The following is a 13,949-nucleotide window of genomic DNA, read 5'->3' as shown; positions in this document are numbered from 1 at the left end:
CCACTTGAACACCTGAGCCATTATCAGTTAGAACTACCTTGGGCACATTAACAGCACACTAATGGATTCTACCCTCTCAGAGGACAAGACACACACACACACACACACACACACTTTATTTACTACAAAAAGCCGCTGGTAATTTGCATATATTAATTCATTTAAGCATGTGCACATTTCAAATTACCCTTTGTTTAGTACTGAAGCTGGGTTTAAAATATATATGTATGAGGAAGCACAGCTGGGAAACACAATGGCAAGGCTAGCTTAAAACTATACAGGTGGCAAGCCTACTAAGCTGCGCCCATCAAGCATGAAGATCATCATAAACAATTCTTTCACATGTATTTGATAGGCACGGTACTGGCAGAAACCAACCACATATGCACCAAATTCACCAAACATAAGTATTAGTGGAAGGTCGGAACTCCATCATTTAGTCCTATCTCACAGAAAGATGGGTCTGCCATACTGTTTAGACACACCATCACCAGCAGAAATGTTGGCTAGGATCCCTAAACGCACCCAGCTGCTGCAAATTCTCTCCACCAGCTTGCAAGAGCATCAAGAGAATAAAAACATTCAAAACCTTCTTCCTCAAGCTATCAGTATTTCAATAGGAATTTTATTAATAAGCCAGTTTTACAAGTGGTTTATGAATGAGTAACAATATCTATAGACAACCATCACAAAATACAATTATAACCTAACAAAACATGGGACTCTAGCAATTACCCTCTTAAGACAATAGCAGTTGACATCTGTAACCTCTAAGCTGTTTATACAGAGCCCTAATATAACCTTTTAAAAATCCATATATATTTTAGCAGAGAATGTATGTGCATGCATAGATGCTAACATGTACATACTTACACTGAGTTTTTCTTCCTCATTTGTAAAGAGCTAGATCACAAGGATAGATCACAGATAGCTTTTAAGTAGGGCAGTAAGAAAACTGAACTGATTACTAACTCCCAAACTCTTTTTTAAAAAGAAAGAATTCTCTGCTCACTACTTTATTTTCCAGCATGCTTTTGTAAAGGGGAAAGCTCAAAAGAACATTTTTACAATTCATACCAAAATTCCAAGGTGCAGGGTTTCACAGGTTTACTGTGAATCAGGATTCAGGAATTAAAGGCAATCAGTAAGAATTAGTTCAATTTAATTTTCTATCACGGGTGCACATGTGCACACAGACGCACATCAAGCAACTACTGATGAATGTTAACACACATTACTTAAATGAAGTTTATTCATGTTTAATATAATGCTGCCAGCTAGTGGCAACATCTTATTTTGAACTAATGTCTACTTTATGCTGGGTGCATTTCTACCATTCTGCTTTGGGAGTTGGACTGGGGATAGGATGCAGGAAAGAAAAACGTTTTGGCGTAGTAAAGCCACACTAAAATGACTAAGATGTACCGTAGTTAAGGAACACAGTATTTGCAAATAGATTGACTTGTACTTTGGAATGGAGGGGGGACATGTGCATCTACAGCGTTAGTAAGACAAGGGGTTGTATTCAACCCCACCATTCTGCTTGTGCAACAGAGTTCCACTTGTGCAACAGAACTTCCCTCTCCTCCTCCCCAAGCACCCTCATAATATGCTCTAGAGAGTGGGGTTCCCCCTGGAGCAGACTTTTGGGTGGTGCAGGGAAAAGAGAAGCAGGCTAAGACCTATTGTACAAGCAGAATACATTGGATGCTACCTGTTAAGTTGTGGGTGAACATATCAGACAGCGATTCTCCAAACAGCTCTTGTTTATTCACAGGTCAGAACAGAACTGAACTGAAGGGTTCAGCCAGCCTGCTTATATAGAGCTCCAGTATAACGTAACTGTAACAACTTTCTGTAACTCTCCAATCACTGAATGTCACTTTCGATCCCTTATTTGCATATGTGGACCTGAGTGAAAACTATCTACAGTATCCCCTGCTGGCCCAGGGTGAGAACTTCAGTACATAACACTACCCAGTAATATTATTGCTTTTCTCAAGATATAAACTGCAGGGCAAGGATCCAAATAATCTCATGCGTGTATCTGAACACCTATCTAATCCCTGTGCAACAGTTCAGCTTTTACAGCCTGACTCTTACAAGGACTCTCTAAATGCAAACCCCAATCAGGGTGGTGGGAGAAGAAGAGTGATTTGATTATTAGTCTGGCCACCACTCTAGGGGGGAAAAATTAAATATTAAAAGAGGCAATATAAAAGCATTTCCAAAAATATCAGTCAGAAACTGCCATAAAAATAATATTCTGTGTTCGAATAATACATGTTCAATAATCATAAGGTTTGCCATTTTAATCCATGGTGTTCTCAGCCCCTGCGGTTGTTTTGTTCTCTAGCTTCACACTCTGCTGACATCAGCAATCACACACACACCTTGGGTTCCCTCCCTCAGTCCTGGTATTAGTCCCTTGGCAACATGTAAATCCCATGGAACTCCTTTCTCCTGTAAATTTGTGAATTACTTCTCCTACCTGGCAGTACTTCAAGAACACATTTTCTAAGCGCTCTTTGGACTGACTTCATAATAAAGCCTGAGGCACTCAAAAAGGATGAAAGCTTCAAAGTTGAGACTGAATTGCCCTGAACATTTTCCCTACACAATTACCTATCCTTTAGATTTTGTTGTTCTTATTGTTGTTCCGAGGTCAAAAGTTAGTTTGTGAAATTGACATTTTTCTGCTTCTGAAATGTCAGTGTGCGATGAAGTGTAATCTCAGGTTCCTAAGAAACAAAGGGGAGGGGTTTTTGTGTGTTTTTTAGGGGAATCAGGTGTATTTAAGAACAGTTTCATATTACTGCCTATGAAAGTCAATGTTAGCTTTTTTTAACTTTATGATCAACCTATAGAAATATATATTTATTTTTATATGGGTTGTTTGGTGTTTGTAAACAGAAAAAAGATTATGTAAGTTAAGCACTACTTTGGTATTGAAGGGAGAGGGGAACGGTTAATCATTAATATTATCTACACATAGTAAATTCCGGCACTCTGCTAGGATGGCTACACAAGCTCAAAAAATGCAGTTATTTGCAAAGCCTAAATCAGACAGGTCAGGAGACCGTTTCCTGTCTAACCAGCTATCTGAAACTGCTGATGCTAGCTACAGGTCAGAAGGTCGTTTCCTGCCTAGCCAAAAACTGCTGTCAACTAAAAACCACTAGCAAGATGTTTCCTGCTTTACTTCTGCTTTAAGTAATGCAAGATAAGAAGAGATACGAAGGAAATGCTTAGCTAGCAAAAGAAAGACACGTGTACAAGAAGGTGGGAGGGGGTGCTTACTGAGCAGAGAAAATGCTTAACCAGCAGAGGAAGTGCTTAGCTAGCAGCCTTAGCCAGCAAATATTGGGGGGGAGGTATGGGAGGAGGGTGAATGCTTTCAGGTATAAAAATGCTTGCTGAACATGGTAACAACACAGTCAGATTTCAGAAACTATATTCTGCTGACTGTCTCTGTGCACAGATTTGCAATAAATCTCTTTTCTCTGACCAAGAAGTCTCTGGAATTGTTTTTCCCCTCTGGCCACGGGGTTGGCGGACCGCTGGACCTCCGGGTACTGCTAATCTAAGGCTTCAGTTTTGGGGGCTCGTGTCCGGGATGGGTCCCCACCCCACGAAAGGTGGACCGAGGGGCCAGACTCGACCGGGTGAGCAACCAGGACCAGCGCTCGCAATCTCCAGCGCGCACCCTGCCAGTTTGTAGGGGGAGATCGCCACGCTGTGCCTGAGCCGAGACACCCAGTCGGGAGAGAAAAGAGGACGGCCGAAGGAGGAATCCGCAGCGGAAAACGGTAAGCCCAAGGGAAAGGGCGTGGGCCCCAAGGAAAAGGGGGGCGAGGTCTGATCAAGCCTCACCTGGTTGTGCAGAGGGCCGCCAGGAAGGGAACTGGCCGATTGCAGTAGAGTGCCGCCAGTAAGGTTGGGTAAAAGGGAAACAGAGGGGAAATTGTATTGGTGTGTTTTGTGTGTTGCATGTTGAAATTATAATGGTGTGATTTGTATGTTATATGTTGCATGTCGGATACCCCAGTGACTGAATTGTTGTCAAGTGTGGGTCGGGGCTTAGCGTCCCCTTGGCCGAGCGATTGCAGGGTTGTGCATTTTCTGCCAGGGCGACCTCGGCAGGTCACAATCTGTAGTGCGTGGAGTGTGAAAGAATTTACAGCCCATTAGGTGCGGGGTATCTGAAAAAGAAAAAAAAAAAAATGGGGTCTGGGGCAAGCCAATGTAGTCCTCTGGAATGTTTTTTAAAGAACTGGAAAGCGGCCACAAAGCATGATGATTGGGGGTTCAAATTGAGAAGACAGAGGATGAGGACATTGTGTGAAGTTGATTGGCCCCAACAAACTAACTGGCCCTCGGAGGGGAGCTTTGATTTGCAACTAATCAGCCCACTATATCAAAATATCTTGAACGTCCACCCAGACCAGATCCCTTATATTTCTACTTGGAAAACCAATGTAGAAAAGAATCCACCGTGGTTGAAAGCCTGCCAAGGCGACGCCCCACGAAATAATCTGTACAGTTCGACCGGCAGGGAAGGCAGAAAAGCCCCCGGTGATACCAGACCCAGAAGATGAGGAGGGGGGAATCATCAAACCGCCACCACCCTATGCTCCACCAACTGCCCCTCTAGCGAATCCCCCAGGCCCAGGGCCCCAGGACCAGGGAGGAGCCGGCCCTCAGCCTGAACCCTCCAAGGTTGATGAATTAGAGAGCAAAGAGGAAGAGGATGATGAGGAGTTTATGAAGGGACTAATTGAGTTAGCAAAGAAAGGAAAAATGTGGACACAGTATCAGACAATTGAGATTGCAACAGTATGTACAACCCTATGTGAAAGAAGTGGATGTTAGTTCCCATTTGTTAGCAGCAACCAGGGTGTCCCTCCATAAGTCCCATAAGGCACAGAAAAAGGGTGGGACTGCAATGATGCCTCTATGCAGAGTGTATGACCCACCAGCCCCCCAGGACAGGGTGGGGAAGCACCACCATGCACTTATACAGTCCAACATGTGCCTTTTTCAAGTGCTGATGTGTGCAATTGGAGAAATTAGAACCCTACCTTTGAGGAGAACCCAGATGATATTGCCAACGCCCCATTATAAAGGCTGCCTTTGTAGCTCAAGCAGCGTCCAATATTCGCCAAAAGAAAAAATCCAGAAGCATGAGGGGTGCATCGGCCATGGGCTGGAATAGATGTTGGAAATAGCTCAAACCACTTACAATCAGAGAGATGAGGAGGCCCAGAGAAAAAAGGAGAAGTATCAAACAAGGAAGTTGATGACATTACAGGCAGCCGCCCCCACCCCTCAGAAAAGAGGAAGTGCCCGGGGAGGAGGGCGAAGCCGTCTTGGAAGGAATCAGTGCGCCATCTGCCGACAGGAAGGGCACTGGAAGAGAGAATGCCCTATTCTATTATTAGGAAGAGATTTGTTGGTAAAGTTGCAAGCCCAAATTACTTTTAAGCCATCGGGAGAAGCCACATTGTCCAATATGTCACTTGGGGAACTGGTTGTGGAGGCACCCCTGAGGGAGTACTGGCACCTCATGATAATAAAAGAAGAGGAGGGACCCATCCCCGCCAGTATTCTGGAACAAGTGAACCCCCCAGGAATGGCAAAGAATATCCCACCAATAATCGTGAAGCCCAAGCCATTTGTCAATCCTGTTGCAGTAAATAAGTATCCCATCCCACGAAGGGCGACTGAAGGAGTGTAGGTGCATCTAGAGCGACTGCTCCAACATAGGATCTTGAGGCAATGCCAATCACAGTGAAACACCCTTTTGTTACCAGTGAAGAAAGGAAGCAGGCTATTATCCTGATACCAGAGCCAAAGAACTGCAGAGAACTCTGTGGCTTTCTGGGGTCTGCAGGATTTTGTAGGATATGGATATTTAATTACAGCATCATTGCCAAGCCTCTACATGAGTCAACCAGAGGAACTGAGAGAGACCCCTTTGTTTGAAACACAGAACAACAGCAAGCCTTCGTGGATTTGAAGAGGGCACTACAGCAAGCCCCAGCGCTTGGCATCCCAAACCCTGAGAAACCCTTTACTCTATTCGTGGATGAGGACCAAGGGACAGCGAAAAGGGTTTTGTGCCAAAATTGGGAAGCTGGCAACAGCCAGTGGCATACCTATCTGAGCGCCTGATGCCTACAGAACAAGGCTTACCGCCGTGCATGAGAGCAGTTGTGGCAGTAGCCACCCTACTGAACAAAGCAGACAAATTTATTTTTGGCCAAGACACTGTTTGTGTGACCCCGCATGCAGTCCCAGCTCTGCTTGACATGAAGGGTACCTATTTCCTCTCCCAAGCAAAGATGATGAAGAATATTTTAGCAGGCCTGACCTCAAAGATGAAGCAAACCCCCACTGGCCTTCATGGTTTGTGGATGGAAGCAGCTTTGTTAAGGCTGGACAGCGGAAGGCAGGCTATGCAGTAGTAGCCTTGGAAGACCAAGTGATTGAAGCGCAGCCACTCCCGCCTGGAACGTCGGCCCGGCTGGCATAAATAACAGCGCTCACCAGAGCCCTGACCCTAGCAAAGGGACAGAAGATAAACATTTATACTCTAAGTATGCCTTTCTGACTTTACATGCCCATGGAGCCTTATGGAAGGAAAGAGGTTTGCTTACCTCCAGAGGAAACCAGGTGGCCCACCCACAAGCCTTATTGAACCTTCTGGATGCTGTATGGGAGCCCAAGGCAGTGGCAGTTATCCATTGTTATGGACACAAAACTGGACTAGGAGAAGTGGCCAGAGGAAACCGACTAGCAGACAGGGTGGCCAAGGAAGCAGCCCGGGAACCAGCCCCCAGCGTCAGTTATTGGAGCACTGGTCCCTGGAAGGATCTTGAACACCGCTGATAAGCCAATATACACCAAAAGGAGAGGGACACTGCAGATGCCCAGGGGCTGACTATGTCCAAAGAAGGATGGTACCTTACTCATGATGACAGAATATGGATTCCAGAGTCCCTTTCTCGGCAGATTACTCAGAGATACCATGAGTCCACCCACATGGGACCAGATGCCACAACCAGACAGCTGAAGCAGTGCTTCTACATAGCCCACCTTTATCAACTGGCAGCCCAGATTTCCAGGAAGTGCCCGCTATGTCAAAAGAATAATCCCAGAACCGGACCCTTGGCTCCCCCGGGGATTCAGCATAGTGGAACTGCACCCATGGAAGACCTTGTTGTGGATTTCACTGAATTGCCCCGCTGTGGACTATACCGTTACCTGCTTGTGGTGATCTGCACGTATACAGGATGGGTTGAAGCCTGACCCACCAGAACTGAAAAGGCATTTGAAGTAACCAGGTGCCTGCTTAGGGAGATCATTCCCCGCTATGGACTACCTAGGTCAATAGGATCTGACAATGGACCAGCCTTTGTCCACTCAGTTTTGCAATAACCCCCCCCCATGCTAGTCAAAATGTGCAGTTTAATAATTATGTGCAGTAATTCTCCCGAGATTTTTTCTCTTTCTAACAGGTGGACCCAGGCCCACTGCTGTTAAAGTTGCTGACCTCACCCCTTGGGTCCACCACACTTAAGTGAAGAAGGCTATTTTAGACTGGACAGTTACACCAAATCCTGATGATCCTCTGAAGCTAACCATCTCCAGAAGAGCGCCAGACGGCTGGACAAGTGGATGGGAGGGACGCCCGCGGGCAGCGTCCCCAACGTAGAGACTTTTTTTCCCCAGCAAATTTTAAGGCACCGCCAGGACTTTTGATATTGGGGCCAGAACTCTTTGATATGGTCACTCCGTATGTCAGGCCTCTGCAAGGGTGGATATATATATTCCTGTGGGTATATGTTAATATATGTAGAGGGAGAAGCCCCTTTCGGATACAGTATGTTGGGAGGAAATCATGAGAGTATTAAGCATCCACAAGGACAGGTGGGAAAATTGGTTAAGGTAATAGGCTCCTCCTCAGAGAGGTGGGACACAACCTCCCAAAAAGCAAGGCAGCTGATAGAGCACGAGTATCAGTGGGCCCTTCAGCAATAAAATAGATATGTCCCAGATAATAATGTCAGCATTTCAGCCACCATTGATCACATGGAAACAATGATAGCCAGGAACCCGCTGAAAACTACAGGAGGTGATCTATGGGGTTGGTTGTATTCCTGGCTGCCTGATGGCAGTTGGCTCAGGAATGTTATAGTATTATTAGCAGGACCGCTATTAATCCTTTTGCTTCTTTGCCTCTGTATCCCCTGCTTATTGCAATGCTTGCCGCAAATGATGCAAAGACTCCTGTCACGGAAGCTAGGACCCACAGTCATCGCTGTGATGAGGGAGTATAGGCCCATACCCCAGAACGAACCTAAGTATTAGGTTGTTCAGAAGAAGAGGAGGGAGTGAAGGGAGAGGGGAACGGTTAATCATTAATATTATCTACACATAGTAAATTCCGGCACTCTGCTAGGATGGCTACACAAGCTCAAAAAATGCAGTTATTTGCAAAGCCTAAATCAGACAGGTCAGGAGACCGTTTCCTGTCTAACCAGCTATCTGAAACTGCTGATGCTAGCTACAGGTCAGAAGGTCGTTTCCTGCCTAGCCAAAAACTGCTGTCAACTAAAAACCACTAGCAAGATGTTTCCTGCTTTACTTCTGCTTTAAGTAATGCAAGATAAGAAGAGATACGAAGGAAATGCTTAGCTAGCAAAAGAAAGACACGTGTACAAGAAGGTGGGAGGGGGTGCTTACTGAGCAGAGAAAATGCTTAACCAGCAGAGGAAGTGCTTAGCTAGCAGCCTTAGCCAGCAAATATTGGGGGGGAGGTATGGGAGGAGGGTGAATGCTTTCAGGTATAAAAATGCTTGCTGAACATGGTAACAACACAGTCAGATTTCAGAAACTATATTCTGCTGACTGTCTCTGTGCACAGATTTGCAATAAATCTCTTTTCTCTGACCAAGAAGTCTCTGGAATTGTTTTTCCCCTCTGGCCACGGGGTTGGCGGACCGCTGGACCTCCGGGTACTGCTAATCTAAGGCTTCAGTATAAGAAATTTTATTCCTCAAAATGGTATCTTTACTTCTTTTCATATCCAGATATCATGTTCATTTCCAGTGTCACTACATGTCAGAATTATCTAAGGCTATGCCAAAGGTCTGGCAACTAAAGGGACCCTCATTCTAACCAGACCAAGGGCTCAGAAAGCAGTTTAGGTCATCCATGCCATTATATCCCAGAGATGGGGCACATTTTGTTTTCCCCACCATCAAAATCTGAGGGCTGTATTCAACTAAATCCCATTCAGAGTAGACTCAATGAAGTTAATGAACCTAAATTAGTCATCTTCATTAACTTCAGTGGGTCGACTCTGAGTATCACTATCAATGAATGCCACCCTAAGCCACTCACTTGCAGTGATCACAATCTGAAAATCCTGGGTAAACTCAGATTTACAAGGAACAAAAGGCAAGATCTGTATTATGTGAAGCATGAATGTTAAAGAAGAATGGTTTCATGCTACTGCCCAGGGAAGAAAATGTTAGCTTTGTCTTTACTTTGAGAGGGTGCAGAGGGTCACCAGCAATAAAAAACTGGTTCAAGAGCACAAAGAATGCTTTTTTGTGATGGTACTCACAGAGTACTCACACAGCACCAACACCTATTTTCATTTTACTGCCCATGGCAGCCATTTTGTGCTGGCATCCATGGCACTTTCATCAAGATTTGTGTACCAGCACCTCATTTGTTTTAACCAAACAAAAGCACTGGGAAGGGCATTCTGATGCCTAAGTTGCATACTCACAGTCAATGCCCATTAAAATATCTTACCAAAGTTCAGCAGGTGGGGGAAAGGGCAGAGAATGAGCCAGGAAAGAAGGCAAGAGAGAAAGAAGTTTGGGCTGGACAATCTGTAGCAGCAAAGAGAAGCAAACAAACAAGGAGGTATGGGGATTGATTATGAGCAGCCCAAAGCTATGACAATTAAATGTGCCATGCATTGAAATCTATGGGCTTGGAAGACATTCCAGTTCTTCATAGGACTGGGTTGTGATATATTTTACAAAATGTTCCCATAGACAACAATATAAAAAAGGCAAATTCAGGAGTAAGTGAAATGCCTGCAGATTATTTACAAGTATAGGAGTCCTTGCTTAGAAGCAAGGTAGGCCTGGCAAGGTCCAGTCAGATATTCAGTGTACCCCCATTTGTTGCTTATGTGAATAGGCTTTTCGTTCTAGTGAATTAGAGGTTATAAGCAGGGCCGGTGTACTTGCAACCCAATATCAGCTGTCACTTTCACATCAGTGTCAATGCCACCGTAAAACCACCACAAGGCAGTCAACACAGTTAGAGAGAAAAGCCATGAACATCTGAGTCTATTTCTGCCCTAATTGATGCTACAAAACATTTCCTGAAGGAAACAAAAGGACAAATGGTCTTTCAACTTGAAGGATGAATTGCTGACAGTTGTCTAGATAGAAGAAAGTGCTTCTGTTGCTAACTAGCAGGTAAGAGGTTTTTTACTCTTTCTAAAATGTATTATCCACATAGCAACAGATTCATAACTGTTGCTGTACAGTGGCATTCCAGCCCTGAGCAGGGAAGAGTTTGCCCCTCCACACCTCACCTTGGGAGAGACTCGAATTGGTCTGTCTTGGGGGACAGCTCACCCAGGCAGGGCTGCCCAATCAGGACCCAATCTTCTGTCTTCCAAGGTGTGGGGGCAATCATGTAACATGATTAGGAAGGAGACGTGAAATTAAACCAAGCCTAATTAAACATCAGTGGCCTAAAGCACTAAGCCTTGGGCTTTCCAATCAGAAGGTCGGCGGTTCGAATCCCTGAGACGGGGTGAGCTCCCATTGTTCTGTCCCAGCTCCTGCCAACCTAGCAGTTCAAAAGCACGTCAAAGTGCAAGTAAATAAATAGGTGGGAAGGTAAATGGTGTTTCCGTGCGCTGCTCTGGTTTTGCCAGAAGCGGCTTAGTCATGCTGGCCACATGACCTGGAAAAACTGTCTGCGGACAAACGTTGGCTCCCTCAGCCAGTAAAGCAAGATGAGCACCGCAACCCCAGAGTTGTTCACGACTGGACTTAACTGTCAGGGGTCCTTTAACTTTTTAATTAAACATCATAGATGATACCAACTCCTATTTTCTAGATATGAAATTATAATCAGGTTTAGGGCTTTGAATCATATATATTGCATGCAATGCTTTTTTTCTGGGGGTACGCATACCCCTAAACATTTTGTGAATCTTTGTACTTTTGTGCATTTACTGTATTTATTTTTCCCAATTTGAATGATAAAATGGTGATTTTCTTGAGTCAAAATGAGAGTACCCCTAAACATTTTTTTTAGGGGGGGAAAGCACTGATCGCACGTCGCAGGAAGCTTACACAACAATCTGAAAGGCCACATGCCAATTTTCATGTATAAAGCCAGGATCACATCTGAGAACAGCTCAGAAACTCAGGGCAACTTCGGAAATATTCACTGATGTCTCATATTGCTGGTGGTGGTGGGGAAAGTGATTTGAGGAGACTACATAAATGCATGCACAGACATTCCTAGGGGCTGCAGCATAAAAAATGAACCTGAGTAACACAGACGAGCATGTTATTATTTATACTGCAAAGCACTGTGGTACACCAGTGGCTAAGGGCATCGAATGGAGAATAGCCCACCTCTAATCAAACACATGACAAATATGGCACTGTGATGAGGACTGCAGGCAAATATGCTAGCATAAATGTTTTGCATCCAAGTGTAACTACATCATCGCCATCACTGTAAAGAAACATAAATTACTTACAAACATTTCCTGTGTTGTCAAAACTTGTCAGAACGTCTTCAACATTTAATAGTCCGCTGTTAAATCTAGGGGGAGAAATCATAATAATCAAACAAGCAGAATTATCCCTCAATCCCTGTTTTTTTAAAAAAATAAAAAATAAAATGGTAACATCGCAGGTTTTCACAGCCTACATCCTTCATCAACATCTTTTAAAATATCTCACCACTAGAGGGAGAAAAAGAAGACATTCAAAACCCTAATATACTGTCACACGTTAACAAGAAAAATTTGTGAAAATATGAAGTTTTTATTGTTCAAAATCAGGGGTCAGCAAGATTTATCTTGCCTGGGCCAGATCAGTCCCGCGGAGATCCCTCCTTGGGCCGGATCACGTGTGCGCCCGCAATTTTTGGCATCTGCGCAGAAGCGATTTTTGGCGCCACAGAAGCAAGTCCCCACGCTGCGCTGCACTGTGCCAGTTTAGCGCAGCGCGCGAGCAGGCAACTCAATTCAGGGGCGGCTTGTGGGCCGGTCAAACGACCACCGTGGAATGCTTCTGGCCCATGGGCCTTAGGTTGCTGATCCCTGTTCAAAATTATAAATTTATTTGTGAGCACACAGAGGAAGATATTGATTCCTAAGCTTGCTAAAACAAGCATGCACTTAATCAGTTACAAAGGGAACCTGCAACAAAATGCTGCAGCGTATCCCTGATGTGCTTGCTTTAGGCAAAGCCTGTGGCTGAGGGCTAACTGCTCACTCAACAGTTAGTCCTCAGAGAGTGTAGAGACCTTCTGCTGTAAAGGAGTGGCACCCAAGGGTGTCCTTGTGAAGGGGAACTAATCCTTTTTGACAAGATAAGGTTCTAGTTTTTTCAGGAGAGATGAAGAAGAAGAGTTTGGATTTGATATCCCGCTTTATCACTACCCGAAGGAGTCTCAAAGCGGCTAACATTCTCTTTTCCCTTCCTTCCTCCCTTCCTCCCCCACAACAAACACTCTGAGAGGTGAGTGGGGCTGAGAGACTTCGGAGAAGTGTGACTAGCCGAAGGTCACCCAGCAGCTGCATGTGGAGGAGTGGAGATGCGAACCTGGTTCCCCAGATTACGAGTCTACCGCTTTTAACCACTACACCACACTGCGTGTACACACAAGGTAGGCCCTATCTCCCAGCTCTCCTGTCACTCATTGAGCCTTTCACCCCCTTGCTCTTGGCTCCCGCATTCTCCATTCCTTGTAGCTTTCTGCTTCTTCTCCCTCGAGTTACCTTTTGTAACTCAACTCAAATAAAATCTAAGATTTCTCAATTGATTTCTATGGACAGCTTTCTCTTCCATCTATGATAAGGTTACCAGATTTTTTTCAAGGAATCTGGGGACACTTTTCAACTTCAATGGATTTTGTATGGGGACTGATTTGTAAATCCAGGGACTGTCCCTGGGAAACGGGGACGTCTGGTAACCTTAATCTATGAGGACGTTTAAAAGAGCTTCTCCATTTGAACCAAGAAATGGCATAATCAGATGGCTCATTTTGAGGTTTTAGATCTATGTCTCTTTCTTCAGTTCTCTTTTGTTCAGTTTCTCAGTAATGGGACTCTATGGTTAAATGCTGAATCCTGGTTTCTTCAGTCACTTTATTGAAATTAGGCGCAAAGGAACTCTGTGCACACAGTCCATGCATAGCCTGGCTTATTAAACCTTGATTTTTGGCTTAGTGTTGCATCTGAGCACAGCCTATGCCTGTTCTGGTTTGAAGAAAGATTCTGGACGTCCTAGGACACAAAATTCTTCCAACAGGCACTGGCAAAACAGAGAGACAAATTATCATGGCGGGATGCTGGCATTACATGATATAAATGCAAAAATCCACCAGAAAGACCCTCTGCAAGTGGCAAACGATGGCCAAAACTATGCACAGAGTGTTCTATGGATTAAAAGAATGTGCAGTGGAAAATGCTTTCATGTTAAAAAGGATGAAAGATTATAAAACAGAAAGTTCAAGAGTTGAAATGCAATTGGAAGCAACATTATTTTATGGTTTATCATCTTTCTTCACATGATGACGGATCTTCACTTCCATTTCTTTATAATATACATTTCTCCACACCAACATTGCCTAAAGGTGCTATTCATCAAAAAGGATATTTAGGG

General features: G+C 44.5%; 1 protein-coding gene across 2 annotated transcripts in view; it reads right to left on the bottom strand.

The window, feature by feature from the left end:
• Positions 1-13,949, bottom strand: part of CAMKMT (calmodulin-lysine N-methyltransferase) — a 248,869-nt gene that overhangs the window by 216,710 nt on the left and 18,210 nt on the right. For both annotated transcript variants that reach the window (XM_053383366.1, XM_053383367.1), the window contains one exon: positions 11,816-11,880. In XM_053383366.1, the coding sequence (XP_053239341.1) occupies positions 11,816-11,880 (65 nt within the window). The remainder of the gene's footprint in view (positions 1-11,815; positions 11,881-13,949) is intronic.

This window comes from Podarcis raffonei, chromosome 3, assembly GCF_027172205.1.
Source record: "Podarcis raffonei isolate rPodRaf1 chromosome 3, rPodRaf1.pri, whole genome shotgun sequence".
In the NCBI taxonomy this organism is placed as follows: Eukaryota; Metazoa; Chordata; class Lepidosauria; order Squamata; family Lacertidae; genus Podarcis; species Podarcis raffonei.
This window is presented reverse-complemented; position numbering and strand designations above follow the sequence as displayed.